The 19167-nt window shown below is 48.4% G+C and overlaps 1 protein-coding gene and 1 long non-coding RNA gene across 2 annotated transcripts; one reads left to right on the forward strand and one right to left on the reverse strand.

The window, feature by feature from the left end:
- Positions 1-12871: 12871 nt before the first annotated feature.
- On the reverse strand, positions 12872-15684 carry LOC139048521 (uncharacterized). Its single transcript, XR_011507749.1, has 4 exons — positions 15504-15684; positions 14314-14348; positions 13318-13392; positions 12872-13253 (listed from the first exon to the last, which is right to left on the reverse strand). It is a non-coding gene; the product is annotated as an uncharacterized lncRNA (long non-coding RNA).
- A 713-nt stretch (positions 15685-16397) lies between these two features.
- On the forward strand, positions 16398-18525 carry LOC139048522 (dnaJ homolog subfamily C member 9-like). The gene is made up of 2 exons (XM_070522923.1): positions 16398-16840; positions 17715-18525. Exons 1-2 carry the CDS (start codon positions 16425-16427, stop codon positions 18130-18132), a joined length of 834 nt encoding a protein of 277 aa, XP_070379024.1. The 5' UTR covers positions 16398-16424; the 3' UTR covers positions 18133-18525.
- Positions 18526-19167: the final 642 nt, after the last annotated feature.

The raw sequence follows: 19167 nt of genomic DNA on the forward strand, positions 1-19167 counted from the left end.
AGGTCCACCGAAAAACTGTGCGTCCGTCCGGCACGCTGAGGAAGCCGCCCGTGTCCAAGGGCTCGAGGCCGTGCCCCTAGGCTGGCGTACTTTACGGCCCCACCCCGACCAAATCGCTGGACATTTTGAATAAAGTTTTCACTCACTCTTCAGCGCGCATGAAAACGACGCTGCGTGCGCATTTCATTCCCACAAAATAGTTGCGAATCCACAAAACGCGCCTTTCCGATCGTGCGCACCATCACAATAATTACTCTGTTTAGCGCAAGACAACGGGCACAAGAGAGACGACAGGCCAAGGCGCTACTATCAACCGACATCATTTTATTGCGTCGCTCCTTCAAAATGATGTCGGTTGACAGTAGCGCCTCGTTCTGTCGTCTATCTTGTGTCCGTTGCCTTGCGCTAAACAAAGTAATTATGGATTCGCACCAACTAGCCTGCCAACGCACTGTGGTGTACCATGAAAAATCTGACCACAGCACGTTGAAAGTGCGTCGCGCCGACGTCGCCTGAATAGTTGAAGCTCTGGCTTGGGTCGACGCTTAGGATGCAGCACCTTAACGAGGCGGGAAACGGCTGCAGAACATTTACCCCTCTCAGGTGTGGGTGTTTCGAGATGGGGACGAAGCCCATTCGTCCAATTCTACGGACGCGGCGTATCCGGTAGGCTCCCCCTTCTCGCGATGCAAAAAAAAAAGAAAAGAGAAGGAGAGAGAGTTTTCTTTTTGTGACTTTCGTCAGGTTACTCCAACCACATGCGCATCTCCCCGACACTAAGAGAGAGAGAGGTCTGAATACTAGGAGTTGCAACCAATGGTCGTGAAAGCTCGACAACACGCAACGAACACAGCGACAAATCACGTGATCGGCGGACTCTCTGGAGAACGGCTGTTGTGCCATACCAGAGTCCTTCCATGGACTCTGGCCATACATTAAAGATCAAGACCTGAAAAAAAGAAATGAGAGAGAGATATATAGTTTTGTTTTTGCGGCTTCCGTCAGGTTACTCCAACCACATGCGCATCTCCTGCCATGGCACTAAGACAGAGAAGTCTAAACACTAGTAGGAGTTGCAGCCAATGGTCGAGACAGCTCGACGACAAGCAGCGAACACAGCGTTCGCGTCGCTGCCAGCACACCCTGCACCGTCTGCCGACCGGCGCTGGGAAGTCCTGATGCCGGCGGCAAACCACGTGATCGGCGAAATCTGTGGAGAACGGCTGTCGCGTCATATTGTGCTAGAGAACGGGTAACCTTTAGGAAAAAGTTTATTTCAACAAGAGACGATACGAACGCTGAGTCACAATTCCACCAGGACGATCACGTATGCTAAGCACGAAGCGTCGTATACATGGCCCGTTCTGAAATAAGTGTCCGAGCCCACACTCACTAACGTATAACTACATAGGCTCACGGAAACGCACAGTTGCACAAACTAATAGTCACGTTATGCAAAATGATGTTCAATATATACAGTGCTCACAAAGGTTATGTACAATAATGATGTGACTTTACATAATTTTGTAGCGATGCTATGAGAGGCTCATATATATAGATGATCATGCATGCGAGAGCACAATGATATCACGGGCACCTACCTTCCTACGTACATGTATATTTAGTGAATAGTTTTTATGGCATGGCTACAAGAACCAGACCGGTCGAAAACTAAGCTATATTCGATTATCAGCCACAGGCAGGAAACGGCATGCCTATTCATGAAGGAACTCCCCTTGCCCATGAAACAACTACGGAAGGCATCTATTGACGGGTATTACGCTCCGCCCAGCTTACTGTCGGACCCTCGGACCATTAGAAGTGCCACTACAACTCTAGAGCAAGGGGCGACCGGTCTTTAACAAAAAGCAGGTTCTCAGGAGGTGCAGTGATGTCCAGGTGAACTATGCAGTTCTCCGTACTTTCAATTGGGACACAAAGCTTTTAATTTCAGAGAGAGAGCATGAGAGCGGAAGGTCAGGAGGTTGACCAGAAAAAGTACGGTTTGCTACCTTGCACGGCGGAACGTGGATCAGAAAAAATGGCTGTGGCTTAGGTAAGGTTAAGCCCAGGATGCGAAGCATACTAGCCTTTATTTTAGTTGTTGAACCACTGCTTAGCTTGGTGAACTGCTGTTGCTTGGCTATATTTGGTTCGGCTAGACGAAGAAACAACTCATGCGTTACTCTGCTTAGCCTTGGACGCCCCGCATTGGACGCGGTGAGCGTCGAGCAACGCAGCGTTCGGCGCGGCAACGAAATGTGCGCCTGAGCAAGCGACGCACGCCTTAGAAACAGCTCGTTTCTAAGGCAACACCGCATTCACTAGAGGCGCTTTTGTACCGCTTTGAAGCATCGTACTCGTGGCTCAGTGGTAGCGTCTCCGTCCCACACTCCGGAGATCCTGGTTCGATTCCCACCCAGCCCGTCTTGCAAGAGTTGAGCCAAAGCCACTTCTCCTCTGTCGTGACGTCACGGTGTCACGTGGTTTCAAGGCGACACCGCCGCGTCTGAGGAGCTGGGTTGAGCCCTCGTAATATGCTTCGCATAAAAAGCGGCGCGCGTCACTATTGCACACTATCTCGCAGGCACGCAGATCCCATGCAAGTATCGAACTAGCGTTGCGACAGCATTTAGCGCATACGTGCGTTGTGTCCACTTAATACAGAGAGAGAGAGAGAGAGAGAAAATAATGCAAAGAAAGGGAGGGAGGTTAACCAGAGGTAGTTCCGGTTGGCTACCCTGCGCAGGGAGAAGGGTTAAGGGGGATAAAAAGAGAAACAGAGTAGGAGTATCCAAGTATTTCTTGCTCTAACGGCACCTGGTTGTGCATTGTCTAAAACGCATGCCTCTCTGGCATCTTTCTTTTCTGTTCTTTTTTTAAAGATGCAGTGAGTGGCACATTGCTGCTGCTACTGAGTCTTGCAAGTACTGGATAGAGAGAGTACTTCCAGCACTTAATTGTACTCACCTTCCATGCGGTCGCCACCTGCTTGCTCGTCAACTACACACGAATGGCACTGGCAGGATTCAAGCGTTCGTTGCATAAAAAAAAACGATGGCTAGAAGTAGACACGAAACACACGAACGCTGACTTACAACAGTTTATTTTGAAACAAGGCACCGTAACGGCCTCGCAAAGAGCTATCGTATTTGCGTAATGACGAAAAAATGGCTGTGGCTTAAGTAAGGTCAAGCCCAGGATGCGAAGCATACTAGCCTTTATTTTAGTTGTTGAACCACTGTTTAGCCTGGTGAACTGCTGTTGCTTGGCTATATTTGGTTCGGCTAGACGAAGAAACAACTCATGCATTACTGCTTCGCCTTCAAGAGTGGAACGCGACAGCGTTCCCGTCGACCCGCCAAGGGGTGTAAGACAATGGGCTACAGGGCAGCGACTACGCGCCCCACATTGGACGCGGTGAGCGTCGAGCAAAGCAGCGTTCGGCGCGGCAACGAAATGTGCGCCTGAGCAAGAGACGCACGCCTTAGAAACAGCTCGTTTCTAAGGCAACACCGCATTCACTAGAGGCGCTTTTGTACCGCTTTGAAGCATCGTACTCGTGGCTCAGTGGTAGCGTCTCCGTCCCACACTCCGGAGACCCTGGTTCGATTCCCACCCAGCCCGTCTTGCAAGAGTTGAGCCAAAGCCACTTCTCCTCTGTCGTGACGTCACGGTGTCACGTGGTTTCATGGCGACACCGCCGCGCCTGAGGAGCTGGGTTGAGCTCTCGTAATATGCTTCGCATAAAAAAAAATGCTACAGGCTGCGCATGTGTGATGTGGAACAGGCCTTTTCCTGTATATATGGTCCCGCGTTTCAAAATACGCAGTTCTAAGTGAGCGCTGTAGAGTGTTTCGTGTCTACTTCTCGTTAGTGTTCCTGTATATGCTCCCGCAGGGAGCAGAGTTGCGCATAGGTCCGCCGTCGTGATCCAGCTCTGCAGCGAAGCCACTCCTCGTGCGCGCAGGAGCCAAATGCCGCGCGGTGTTCCGCCCTTTTCTCTAGTGGTCGCGAGCTACAAGCGCCAATTTTTCGCAGGCACTTAGCAAAGGGCACTTCTTAATACAGGCTATGCTCGAACGAGTCATTCGTGCAGTCGGAAGGGGTGGGCTTCCAACCAACCGAAACTTTGTATGTACCTATGTAAACACGCATATACAAACACACACATGAACGTACAAATAGGGGGTAGGACCGCCTTCGATTCCACAAAATAAAATACTCCCGTGGCTCGAACAGCTCCAAAGTTCGCTCGCAAACGCGCAGTACGTTGCCACAAAAGGCGGTGCAATGATTTTCAGCATGCATATGAATTGTCTTATCACTGTCAGAAAGCACGAAATGTTTTAAAGAGTGTTTAAAACTTCACACACGTAAGGTGGACACTTAGCGCATTTTGGCTGCCGAAACCAGCCGATTAATGACCGTCGCCAAAAGGGCTATCGTGCCTGCAGTTATGTCAGTGACCGTTAACAGAGCGTCATTTATCACTAACCATCGTTGACAACAGCTGCACGTTTTCGATACATGCGGTGCAGACACAGATTTAAGCGCATTTCAAATGTTCACATGCGCACATTTTACTTACTTTTACGATTCATTCATACCGCAGACTAATCAGCCATATAGTAGCAGCAAATCTGCAAGTAGAAAAAGATTCAAGATGCAAGAGCTTCTAGATCAAATTTATTTCATACAAGGGAATGCATGAACGGCTGCTGGCAGCAGGCCAAGTGTGCTGGTTCATGGAACCTTGGGGGCAGAATTCAAAGAAACTGGAAAGGCAACAAGCTATTAAGAGTAACAACAGGTTATTTTTATTGCACTAATCATATCAAGATGGCAAACTTGCAGAGTAATTATTCACACAGTGCAGACTGTAATCTGACAACACATTTTTCTTGATCTCTTACCACTCGGAGAAAAGCCAGTAGTTGAAGACACTGTATCAAATCAATGAAATCACTGTAGCAGGTTTTGGCCAAAAAGCCAGGTTACAAAGCTTTGTGACCTATCGCATCAGAGGCAAGGAAATTTTACGTCATTGAACAGTGCATTCACTCCACTCCCACCCACAGGAAACAGCATTCACCAAAGCACAACGTAGATTTCTAGCGTGTTTAAATGAACGACACGTTTTTGTTCCACTGGCTGATACATGATGCTCACAAGCTAGCACACATACAATCGCGGTTTAGCTTCTATGGCAGCAATTAGTTAACAAAATAAATAAGCCTGTGCACTTCAAGACAATAAATTGACTAGAATCAATTTTACTGTTCTCAAAACTTCACACGGAGAAGGAATATATTACAATTATCACAGCTCGAGAGCTAAATATGCATATGCCAACTTAGCACCTGTTTTATCCTTGTTCCCTTGTGTGCTTTCTGCAAAGATGTCCTAGCTCTTCAGAAATTGCGGTTGACGAGAGAGGTACATATTATTAATTTCAATTTTAAACTCTGAAGGGTGCATTCAGTCAAGAAGCCCAGACTTGTTAGCAACAACACTCTCACTATAGTATCAGTGTGTCTCCAGCTAGTTTGCTTGGCTGAAGCATTTACTCCTATGGCTGACTTCCATGCGGTTTGTGCAGTGTGGTGCGCTGCACCCCGTCATACTGGAATACAAGTGCCAGTACGATGTGTTTCGTATCACTTCACCAAGGTCCTTCACATCGTCGAATACCGTACCTGAAACCCGCAGCTGCTCCTCTCAACGCACGATCGACGGTCCGCTGATTGCAATGGCGATGGCACTGATGGAAAAGACGAGTTCGCATGAGTCGGCGATGCGCCCGTAAAGTTGGCTTCGCAGCGGCGCGGATCATTTGACGTCATTTTTCGCGCTCAGCCAATAGCGGTGCGAGCGGCGCCGGAAAAGGTATGCGCAACTCTGCTCCCTGTGGGAGCATATACAGGAACACTACTTCTCGTCATCGTCATGCGTCGCGCTAAACGCCTCAATCATGTCACACCAACATGCCCGAACAGCCGCATTAGCGCAGCTTCAGCAAGAAGTCTCACCGTCGCCACCACTTGCTGGTCTTAAGCATGCCACTTCCGAAGGTTGTCGGAACGCTTCTGTGCACTCTGATCGTTACTGCAAGTGCAGTGCAAGTGCAGGTGCAAATTCAGTAGCGGGAGCCACACATCTTTAGCAGCCGTACGGTCCTGGCTGCACATTTCGTTGCAGTTTTCGGTGCGTGCGTTACAACAGTGCCTCCTCTATTTTTTCAGTGCCTGGGCGAACGCTCTCCCCAGGCCGTCGGGCGCCCGCGTCGCCGCCGCCGCGTGGCGGCGCTGTGTGAGTAGGATAGTAAGCTGGCGCTGACGGGCCGCGCGCAGTACGAAGCAGACGAATTCGTGTTTGCATCCGCGTTCGATTGCATTTCCGATTTTTCTCAGGCTTTTGCAGGTACGTATTCTGCATGCACTCTGTCCGGTCGCACTGACAATGCGAAACTTGCATTCGTATTTCATAGTATCCGTTTTCTTTTTTCTCAAGCTTTTGCACGCTTGTGTTGCACATGCAGCCTGTCCGGCCGCGCTAACACTGCGAAACTTTGAATTCGTATTGTTCTTCTTTCAGGATTTTGCAAGCACGTGTTCCCTATGCCTCAGTATGTCTTACTGTTGTGTACCATTGTGCAAATCGAACGGAAAGAAAAAGACTGTCGGGCTGTCGTTCCACGAAATACCAGCTGCCGCTGGTATACGAGAGAGGTGGCTTGCAGTAATTAGGCGGGGTGATTGGTCGCCTAATACAACTTCAAACTACACTAGAGTATGCAGCCGCCATTTCAGAACAGAAGACTTCATAGAAGGAAAAAAACGGCGGCTCAAGAAGGATGCAGTTCCGTCCGTCTTTGCAGACTACCCTTCACGTTTGCAGCCGAAGGCAACAATTAAACGAAGCATGGCAAGTATCACTAAACGTGACCGTGCTGTGAACGAACAGTCAACGAATGATTGCACCAGTAGCCATGCTGCCTCGCGACCGCTGTCATGTGCAACGCAGGCAACAACAGGTCCCGAAGCTGAAGAATCGGAGCCGATGGATACTACAAGCGCTACCTGCGAAACAAGAGACCATCATGGTCTACAGTGCCAGAATGAATGCGTGCACAGGGCTGACCAGGCTGCCTCATGCGACAAAAGTGTCCAGGTCAACAGCCATTCGGCCTCTGCTTTGCTCTCTACCGAAAAGGCCAAATGGAAGAGAAAAGAAAGAGATCTGAGGAGCCAGATACTGAGACTACATCAGACAATTGACAAGTACAAAGAGGAGCTCAAGAAACTGCAGGAGGACTCTTTGACTGCAGACGTTTCCTACATTAGAGAAAGAGCAGCAGAGAAAGAGGCTTCAGCATTGTTTCTCGTGGACCAAATTACCAATTACAAAAAAAAGGCCTACCTGGTCTGAAGAAACTACTCGACGTTGTGTGGTGCTGAGGCATTTATCAACGAAAGCCTATGAACATATTCGAGGGGACATGCTTTTGAAGCTTCCAGACCGAAAGACCCTAACCAACTATATTGGAACTACAAGTGGTGAGACCGGCTTCAGCAAACTGGTGGAAGCTCGGCTGATATGTGAAGCCGAAAACTTTGACAAACCGCAATCAAAGGTCTGCTCGCTCATCGCTGACGAGATGAGGGTAAAGCAGAAGTTGCAATACAACAAGCAACGTGACTGCTTTGTTGGGCAAGTAGACATCGGGGTGGAAGAGCAAAACGGTGACCTTGTCTTAGCCAATTCGCTCCTGTGCTTTGTCATCAGTGGACTGACAACAAAGTTTCGGATTCCAGTTGCCTACTATTTTACAAAAGGGCTAACGGGCCCCCAACTCCACAAGTTGCTGATTTTCGTCATGCAAAAAGTGGAAGCTTGTGGGTTTAGGATTGTTCGCCTTGTCACGGACAATCATAAAGTGAACGTGAATTGCATGAAACTGCTTGGAAATGGCTTGCTTACCTACCGGATTGAACACCCCTGTGACCGCAGCAGGATTCTTTTCATTAGCTTTGATCCGTGCCACGTGCTGAAGAACGTGAGGTCACAGTTTCTATCGCGTGACTTTGGCCCGAAAGGTGAGATTTCTGCTTCACTCATAAAAGACCTCTACCAACTGCAGAAAGGCTTGTCTGTAAAGCCTGTTCGGTTTTTAAGCAGGAAGCATGTTTATCCGAGCAACATAGAAAAGATGAACGTGGCAAGAGCCGTCCAGCTCATGTCTCCAAGTGTAACCGCTGCCTTGGAACATCTCAAGGATCAGGCTGGACACACTTGTGCACTGTCATTTTCAGCCGCAGGCCCAACAATTACGTTCATGAAGAACGTTTATCGGTGGTTCGTGCTTCACGATGTCAGCAACACGACGCAGCACATACGCCACAATTTTTCGGATGGCCGTCAATTTGACGACAGTGCTGATCTGCGGCTTGAATGGCTTGAGGTCACTTTTCCTATGTACTTGGAGACATTAAAGAAAAGATCTGGACATGCTCGTGAATTCCTCACAGCCGAAACGTATGAAGCAATTCTGTTAACCACCTATTCGACAGTGGCGTGCGTCAGATATCTGTTGACAGAAGAGAAGTTTTTTTTTGTGCTCACTCGAAAATTCAACAGCGATCCAATTGAATCGCTCTTTGGAAGTTTGCGAATGTCATCCGGGTGCAACGACATGTTGGACGTTCGGGCTGCACTGTCAGGCCTCGAAAAACTACTGAAGACCGGGATTGCTGTGTCGAATGCAGCCTCCAATATTGCCCACAAAGAATGTGGTGCAATGTCGGGACACATACTGTGTGATGCACATTCCTCTGCACAACCAACTTCTGCTTCAGCTTCAATACCTCCCCTGCCGTCGACTGTGCAAGCAGTGTCCCAGCTCTCGAGAGCAAGATTGGCATTGCAGAGACTTAATACCCCAATTTTGCCACAGCAGCTGTCATCGCTTCAGATTTCGGCTACCGCCTATGTGGGGGGCTACATTGCACGGGTTGTAGGCGAGCATATTGACTGCGAGAACTGTGTTACTTTGTGTACGAAGCCGGTGAGCAACCAGCCGCTCTTTCAGCTCACTCGGAGCCAAGATCGAGGTGGGCTGCTCTACCCGTCGGACCAACTTCTCTTTGTCCTGGACTGTTTAAGAGATTTTGCTGACCGTGCACTGCAGGAGCACCAGACCTTGCAGAAGCCATTGACTACCTTAGTGGAGTACGCCGTCCCAGCTCTTTGTTCTTCAAAGTTGCTAAAGTGCAAGAGCAATGACAGCAACGAGCACAGGCTTAAGCTCATGAACCTCATATCGGTTCGTTTCCTGAGGCCGCTCCTCTGCAACTACGCCTTCAATGTTACTGATAGGCACGACGCAGTTAAACATTTCGTAAGAAAGCCCCTTTCGCGAAAGCACGCGAAACTGTGAGAGTGGCATACGCTTCAATGACATGTGGTAGCTTCCTTCCGCAATAAATGCTTTTATTTCCACCATTGAAATGGTAAAATCAATGTGAGCCATGACTCGCAACTCATTGATATTGAAGACATGAACCTCCCTATTTGCGGAGTAATGTCTGCATGCAGGTTCTGCAGAACTTCATGTGTTGCAGAATCGCGCGGCAGAACGCGCTTTTTGTTTGTTTTTGCATCGTTACGATTCAACAGCTTTGAGTTCCTAAATGACACGGCACAGCTCCTCATTTTCTGACGCCAGCTGTGGCTTCCTTGCGGTGGCAACAAATGTAATTCTCAAAAGCTTTAAGAAGGAAACGTGGCATCACGTCTTGCCGTAGAGCAGTCTCACGACATTACGTGCCATTTAGCGCGTGAACTCCCGGCTTGCGTGCAGCCTGCTACACGAGTTGACGTTAGGGGCTCTTTCAGCGCCCAAGCGTTCCCATTATATGGTGACAAGCACTGCTTTCAAATATCGACTTTCATATAAGCGAACATAACGGCGACAGAACATTTTTCCACGCATTGGATTTCAACTGGCGCGCGCTCTCGTATCGGCGCAGCACACGACGCGCAAGCGCATCGAACAGCAATAGCCGCGAACGACACATGCCTCTAAAATAGGCTGGTTGCCCAGAGCGACAAGTGCTTCAGGGTTCGTGTTTACAAAGGTCTTGCTTGTACTTGAAACAATGCGAATACAGTCGAAAGCTCAACCATTAACAACTGCGTATACAGTCGCGCCCTGCGTTTCAATGAGCGACGATGATCCTACTCCGGCGGCCGCGCGTGGCGGCGAAAAGCCGTACTAGAGCCGACGGCCGGTTCCCTTGGTTCTCCGCTCCATTTCCCAGGCACAGAAAAATAGAGGAGGCACTGGTTACAACTGCACAGGTTGGAGGACGAGCCACACGGGGGCACCACGATCGACGTGCATGCCTATCGTGGGCGCTAAACCAGCTAAACACTCTTCGTTGGAGACCATCTTCGGCGCGCGCGACAAAGTCACACAGCGTAGGAGGCCTCCTTATGCCGTCGAATGACCTCTCACCGTTTGCCTGAGCATACCTTTAGTACGTTCTTGATTTTTTATCAGTTTTTGGATGAGGCCTGGCGGCGGCCTTCGCACTTTGTACAACGGAAAGTCAGTTGCTGCGCATGTGTCAGAGTTCTGCGGTTCAGAACACTTCGGGCGTGCATTCCTATTCAGGCATATGTCACATGAACACGTGCCCGTGTTCGAATACGCTATAGAAACTGAAGTGGCTTTGGGAAGAGATCCCTTTAGCTCGGGGTGCGTTAGCTCCGATGCCGCCTATCGGAGTACACGTAAAAAGCGCAAACGCTTTTATGGAGACACCCGCGTGAACCAAATTCAATGAAATTTGCTGCACTTGAAAGACAAAGTTTAATTCTAACGAGCGTAGGAACCGGGATGGTTATTCAGGGCCGCAAATGCACCATGCCCTGTCAAAAGCGGTAATCACTGACCTGCAAGGCGTTCGTTGCGCAGATTCTGAAACGCGTCGGTTTCGGCCTGCGATGGCACGTTAGCATGATTCCGCCGCAGAGGGCCAAATTTCTCGCGGATATTCCTCCGTTTGTTGCCATTGCCGTGGCGCGGTACGTCGCGTACAGCGTTGCATGCGCGTCGATTTCACGAGTTTTAGTTCCTCCTGTCCCAGCTGGCCGCGGCAACATCGGGGAGAGCCAGGTCCAGACAACACAGCGCAACAAAACATGCAGAGGAACGCAAACCTACCCACGCGACCCCTTTGCTGCGCTACGAAACCTACGGAGCAACACGTGCGAGCGCACAGAACCATAACAAAGCCGCCATTGCGGCCCAAGAACATGACCGCTAAAGCAAACGAAAGAAGAAAGATAGAAAGGAGGAACTAACACGTCATATACTCCACACTTTTCTCCATAGAGTTACTATACTGACTCTAGAGGACAAGCTACCCATAGGGCCCATGCATTAAAATCGGGAACCTCAAGAGCGCCGCCATGTTGCTACGCGCCGAGGTTGCCAGCTCCTGAGACGCTTGCTAGACTTGGTGACAGTAGTCACTTTTAATCCGGCAACAGTAGCAGCGTAGCAGCATGGCGTCTCGCTTGAAGTGTTGTGATGTGTGCGTGCAGCCGTGTGTTTGGGCTTCATAAGTCGGTTCTTTATTTGCGGGATGGTGTGGGTGTGGTCCATGTTGGCCGTAGAGCTGGCAGTTATGCAACCGAGGGATGATCCTGTTCAAGCTTCTGGCGGTATGCGGTTTTCAGCGGTCACGCCTGTTGCAGGAGTGTCACTCGACGACGTTACGAGCTCGAAGCTGTGGTCAGATTCCTCGTTGGCGTTCCGTAATTATCTTCGCACGGGCGCGGTATGTTGCAAAAGCCGCTTTCGCGATCTATCGTCGTGACGATAGATCGGGTTTTTTATTATTATAAGTAATGATCCAGCTGTAGGGCACATGTAACCGACAAACGGAAGTCTCAGGAGAGCACCTGAGATGGTAGTAGAGCAGGCGGCGCAGGAACTCCAGGGCACCCGAGGGACAGTGGGGGGATCAAAGCTCGAAGCAGAACGGTACGTAGGTTGGGGCCGCCGAGGAAGGTGTGTGCCAGGGAGTGTTCGCACGGACAGCTCCCCTGGCACGCGCAGCCGTGCCTCGCAAGGTCGAGATACTTTAAAGGCACCTGCGCCCATGGTCTTTCTTTTGCCTCGGCGCAGTGAGCACGATTAACGAGAATAATGTGGAGGGCATCCGGTGCAGTCGCGAATGCATCATGACAAATGTAGCTCGCGTCGCCTGGCGTCTGTAGTAATATCAGAGTTGGTTGTATGAACTTTATGCATAATACGTTTTGTTACGGTACCTCAACGGAATAGGTCTAGAGGACGGTGTTGGTACATTTTTTCGTACCGCCCTAATCCTATACCCCCACTACAAACACACACATACCCCCTTTTTTTTATGTATACATACAATTCCTTGCCATGACGGATCATAGCCTCCTTTATTTTTGAAAAATAGAGGAGGCTATGGACCGATTGACCAGTTCAAGTTGTCAACTTGTCAGTAACTGTCGTAGGAATCACTGTAATAAACATAATTCCACGATCGGATTGTTTACTTTCATTTTTTGTTGTAACACTGAGGACTACATAGAACTTTATTTTGTATATGTGAGAGAAGTATGTGGATATCACGAGCTTAAGCCAATGTGCGATACACAGACAAAGCAGCTGCTACAACATGAACTGCATTGAGGGCCACACAACACATACGTAATTAAAGGTGCAAAATATAGGGGGAAGCTTCAAAATACGCTCTGTAGCACTGCAAAGTATAACATATATTGTATGTGTACAATAAATGTTCAAAAATACAATGCATCAATGTACCATTTGCCTTCAAGTTTATTATGAAGTTCAAGTTTACTGAAGTTTATTATGAGCATATGTACAACAGGGATCAACTAACACACCCGCAGTCGAGGTGGCTGTTCGAGGTGTGCTGGCTGCCTCAGTGTAAGAAAAAGAAATTGGGTAAATGTCGACACCAGTGCCACTGCTTCTTGCCTCTGACCTGCACGTGCCTCTGCGGCATCTTTGTGCACAAGTGTGCTGGCGTGGTGAGGCGTAGGAGTCATTCGAGAGAAAGAGTATTGTTTACATGGAGGAGTGGCTGTTCACATTGCCTGTCACTTTCCCTCAAATGTTTCCTTGGCGACTAGGGTGACACACCCGCAGTCAAGGTGGCTGTTCGAGGTGTGCTGGCTGCCTAAACGAAATAAAAAGAAATTAGATGAATGTCGATACCAGTGCTATTGTTTATTGCCTCTTACCTGCATTTGCCTCCACGGCCTCTTGGTTTGCGGAGTCTGTATGAGGGAGCTGCTGTGGCTAGGCGTAGGCATTGTCTAAGCAAAAAGAAAAGGCCATTTAAATGGGGAATTATGGAAATAAATGCAGTTATGTCTGCTTCTTGCACTCTTCTTGCCTAAAAGAGCACTTTGACTGCTTCTGCTTTTTACCTGCAGGTGTTGTTGCGAGATCCTTAGTATGGCTGCGTGCAGCATTGTAACACTTGGTGGAGGCATTTGAAGTGGTAGCCAAAAATATAAAGAATCATCCTTGTCTGCACGAATGCTTTCAATTTCTAAATGCAGTGGTAACTATCACCATTGGTGCAAGGCCCCCCCACATCTATGCGGCAAGTGCCATAGCTCGAAACTGAATTGTTCCTTTATGTTTCACAAGGCATCTGATATGTCCACATTAGATGTGATGTGTTTGTTTTTATTTATTTCAGTGTGGAGAGAGCATCATTAAATGGCTGAAGTACTATAGCGCCAAACAGACGACACAAGAAGAGACACGGACGAGCGCTTATGTCCGTGTCTCTTCTTCTTGTGTCGTCTGTTTGGCGCTATAGTAGTTCAGTAATATGCACCAACTAGCCCAACAAAAAGTTCTGCTGAAATATCATTAAATGTTTTGTTTATTTTTGCGTGTCTTGTTTTTTGGTTTATTTCTGAATTTATCATGATGCTAAAGTGACTTATGTAATGGCAATCAGCTTTTGTTTTGCAGAAAAACAATGCATTTCCTGACCCATTGTTTGACATCCCCTCACACGCATAATTTTGCAGAGTATTCTATCTATATTGACTTGTTTGACCTCCACTAAAGGGTCTTGCATTTTTAAATACGACTCTTTCCTTAAAATCATTCGACACTTCTCATAATTTCTGTACCTTGGGCTTCTGATACTCTGCATTCACTATTTTTGCTTGTTTCTGACTAGAAATGTCTTCTTTAATTTAGAGCTTAAATTTTACCTTTGGAACAGACGGAAGGGCTTGCCATTGCATATCTGCATAAAAGGGAAACATGTTTCATTAAACATTTGCAAAATCCCATTGAAGATTGATGAATGCAGCTTGCAGTGTGATATGACTGAATGAGCCATAAAAGTAACTCATCTCACTTGGTAAATGAAAGCACATATTAGTGTGATGCACAAGATACGTTACACTAACGTGGTGGGTTCTCTTGCTTATAAAGCAAAATAATCGGTGCGCGAGAAAAAAATTATTTTTGCATAACCCTTGTACACACTGACTTAAGGAAAATGAGCTGGAGCTGTCCACATGATGTACTTATTTTACCTGCGAGTATGGTCAACAAAAATGTGTCCCAGCTGCTTAGTGGTATTCCGGATTATGTCAGTATTGCATATGTGCCTGTTGTCGAAAATAATTGAATTTTGAAAGTGCTCGCAGGGATCTGATGTGCATATCTGCAGTTTATGGGTACATGTAAAAGACTCAGCATCAAGTGCAAGTGAACGGTCCCACAGGCCCGGAGTCGATCATGCAAATAGATTCGCTGCACAAATTTGTGACCAGAAAAGATGTGCCACATGAAATGGCATGCAAGGAAGTGTTGAAAATATTGCACAGTTAATAAAACGCCTAAGCTATTAATATGTGGCTTGATGCACTCGTTATGCAAAACGGAGGTGAGGCGTGCAGACAGGAAACAAGAGTAGAGTATTTACAAGCAAACAACACGCGCGCCGCCCACTTCTCTACTCTTGTGTCCTGTCTGCACGCCTCACCTCTGTTTTGCATAATGAATCCTTACGAACTAGCTCAGCTTTCTGTCGTTCTAAGTCTCGATGCACTCTATTTCGTCCGCATTAGGCACTCGCCTCTTGATTACTTCGTGGCACAGAAATACTCGGTCATCAGGCTGTTTTTCTGCTGTGGCCTTTGTAGAAGCATGATTGTTCAAAGTGCAACAATTAAACAGATTCTTTGAGTTGCTTGTGGCTTCGCCAGTACAATTCCGGTGCGCTGGTCCGCCTGTCCAGCAATTTCCTACTGAAGGGAAACCTGCAAATAAAAACACCGCTCCGCATGCAGAAAAATGCTCTACTGTGACGCTTCTCGAACGATTGTGATGTACCACAAGAGCTGCCTATTCGCGTGATATTCTCAACAAGGAGATAAATTCGTTTACTTACATGTGAAGGTATATGCCAGACCACTTCGGGGCTTCGGTGGCACATAAGGCACGAGTGTGTCATAGCGTCCGATGTCGACGCGCGATCGCATGTCAAACGAAACTACTACGCATCCAAAAAACAGATTCGAAACCGAAATTCGCGTCATCCTTTATTGCATGAATGCGTACATCGTGATTTACATAAGTCACGGACTTAGCGATCGCTTTCTGTAAACTTAATATTAACGTACCACCTTCATAAAGCCATCAGGTATGCGTTTTTAGGTGACAAAGCATAAGGTGACCTGTACTTGTTCTCAGCTCTTTCAATAGTAATTGCGCTGGCCACATTGACCAGTAGCAACAGGGCGGCGCCCTAGAGGTTCCCACTTTTCCGGCCCAGCTTTTCCTCTAGAGTTGTTCTACTAACTCTATGCTTTTCTCGGAGGAGGTAGGGCCCCTCCTTAGTTTTTCCTTCCTCGGTGTCTCCATCTGTCATATGCTGGCCTGAGCGATTACAGGAAAGTAATCTCGAAGGCCAAGCTTTGCCGTGTTGCAGATAGCGAAAGGGACTCAGCCGCCGTTCTAAGCGTCACTTACTGTGAGCAGATCAGGTTAAGGCAACTTCAATGTTTCTTTCTTGATAAACTATGCAACTAACAATGCCAATCGCTGTACTGAACGATTAAGACCATAAAAGACGAGAGCAAGACTGAACCGGTATTCAAAACACCACGTCTATGACTAGATTCTGTCTCCCAAAATCACTTCCGCCGCATTCAACGAGAAAGAACATTGCCTTTAAGATTCGCATTTTACCACGAGAGGGCGCTACCCCAAGGGACGAGAGGGACTTACTCTATTAATGTCGTGTCTCAAGCAATCCAATCCATAGCTGATCCGTACTCTCCGCGCCAAAAAGCGTCGGCGTTGGCGAAACATGGCGAAACTTCGCTGCTCGCGCGCTGTCCTCGAAACTAAACCGGAACTGCGACTCGCGACGCGTCGTCGCAAGATGGGTCTCCTCGCCGACTGCGAAGAGCTGTTCGGCACCTCCGACCTGTACGAGCTTCTCGGTGTGCCCAAAGATGCGTCCGAAGCCGCCATCAAGAAGGCGTACGGGCGCCTGTCGCTGCTCGTCCACCCAGACCGTGCGGAGGATGCTCAGATGGAGACGGTCGCGCGAAAGTTCCAGGTCCTCTCCAAGGTGCATCTGATACTAGGCGACAGTGACAAGCGAGCCGCCTACGACGACACCGGATGCGTCGTCGAGGACGACGACATGGCCGGCGACCGCGACTGGGGCGTCGACTGGGGCGTCGTGTTCCCCAAGATCAACCTCGACGATCTCGATAAGTAAGCCCCTACGTGCTCGTGGCGCTTCCTGCTCATGAATCGATCTCGTTATATCCTAATTAAACCCGCTACTTGTGTGAAAGTAATGCACATTAGTGAACTAGCTGTCACAGGTCATGTGACAACAAAAGAACTGCACTTTGGACAGCTGGTTCCGTCCGAGTTTCATTTGTCGGAAACTCTATGGTTCAGTCTGCCCAGAATTTTGGCACCGAGGCGTGCTTTCTCATACGCGCCGACTACGGGGTGGGGGGGGGAAGGGGGGAGGAGGGCTCTCGGGGGTGCCATGCCGCCGCCGAAGGTTTTTACGGGGATGGGGAACAGCACCCCCCTCCCCCCTTGTTACCTTCTGCGTCCCTTCGGGCTCTCCTTGAAGTCTAGCCGATAGCGCTCCCGAACTTTCTAAAGCTCCGTCTTGGAGGGGGAGTGAAAGGGGAGAGAAACGTTTCTTTTTTTTTTAACGCAGCGGTAAATTCGTTGATGCACTCTTCGGAATCAATTCAGAATGTGAAAGCGTATGACGTGAAGGTGGAATGCGGTTGCATGACTCAGCCTCTCACTAGCGCAGTCCGTTTGCGAAACGTGTGAGTCACGTGCTTCCGATTAGTGCAAGCGTGAACGTGCCGAAGTGATTGTGGCTAAAGCCCCTCCATCCCCGCGCCACCGCTGGTCGGCGGTGGTGCGTTGATGGAGAGGTTTTAATTGTCGCTAGATCACTCGCTTCCATCAGGGCGATTCCGTACAGCTCTCATTTAAAGCTGCGAATTCACTTAGCAAAGCCGTTCTTTGTGACTTGCTTTGCAAGTTCTGTATTTGTTGCAACTTGCGTTTCACTTTTATTCGGTTCAATGTATTTGCGTTCGTTTCTCGACAGGTACCTTGCCAAATACAGGGGCTCCAGTCAGGAGGTGGCTGACCTCAAGGGCTACTACGAGCGCTTCGAGGGCGACTTCAACGCCATCAGCGAATGCCTCGTCAGCTTCGAAATTGAAGACGAGGACCGCTACCGCAACATATTGAATAAGCTCATCGAGGACGGCGAAGTGAAGGCGTACCCCAAATTCACCGAGGAGACCAAGAAGTCACGTGACGCGCGGAAGAGGTGGTATTTGAAAGAAGCCAAAGAGGCCAAAAAAAGAAAAATGGAAGAGGGTTTGGATGGCAGCGGGGAATCCCTGCCAAACGCCAAAAGACAGCGTTCGAATTTGGATATCTTTGGAGGCTTTCGAGATGTAATTGCAAACCTCGAAGCCAAGTACTGCAAGCCAAAGGAGAAGAAGGCGTCAAAGTGATGAGTTGTAGCCGCGGTGTTTGAGACTCACGGCAGATGCACAAAGCATGTGCACGATAGACTTCCAACTCTCTCGGTGTTAACCTTGTTAGCGAACATGGCCAGTCCATGCTTGGACTGGAGTTTGCTGTTTGAGAACCTATTGCTTTAAAAGACTTGTATATTTCGGTTTGTGTTAGGGAGACCCAAAGTTCTGAGCCTTCACTATGGACCGCATATAATTTAACGCTTCCTTTGTTTATCTGTGGTTGTCTTTTCGTGTGTACCGGCACATTCATTCCATGTGGCTGTGCGACGTTATCAATATGGTTGGTTGCTCAAAGTGTGCAAAGAAGCAATGCACAATTGTTTATGCTATTCTATTGCTCTTTGTAGCGCCATGCGCAAGTAATAAAGAAAAACTGTTTCGCACCCTTTTTCGTAATCGTTATATCACGAAGGCTTAGCAGATCGTGACATTCTCTAACTTGGTATGACCTTTCTGGAGCACAATGTGCCATTCTACTTAAAGCTATGTAGACAGAACATTTGAAGATTTTTTTCACGTGCACTGGCTTCAAGCTGACATCGTGCATTGGACCACACACGCTTAATATTACCAGGGTTTCTACCAACTGGGAAAACCGGGAAAACCGGGAATTCTCAGGGAATTTGAACAGCCTGGAAAAACTCAGGGAAAACTCAGGGAATTTGTGCTTCTATCAGGGAAAATTAGCTGTAACTTTGTTGAAAGGGAACGAAAGTCGTGTTAATGCTGGCTCCAGTAACAGAGGAATCGCAACGAATCGTCATTGACGCAGTGTCATCGGCACGATGTATTGCCAGAGTAGTCGACCGATTTTCTAGACGCCCGATTTTTCGGACATGCCCGATAATTTGCACGGTGTTGCGGCACCACCACGTACTCCATATAGTTAATGTATATTGCCCTGACTGCAGGTCTGAAATGGCATCAATCAAAGCCGCCACCGCCCCTATTTTGATTATCTCGCCGCCTCGAACCACCACTCTCGCAGGCAGACCCGCTGGCAGCCGT

This window comes from Dermacentor albipictus, chromosome 8 (assembly GCF_038994185.2).
Source record: "Dermacentor albipictus isolate Rhodes 1998 colony chromosome 8, USDA_Dalb.pri_finalv2, whole genome shotgun sequence".
NCBI classification, from domain to species: Eukaryota; Metazoa; Arthropoda; class Arachnida; order Ixodida; family Ixodidae; genus Dermacentor; species Dermacentor albipictus.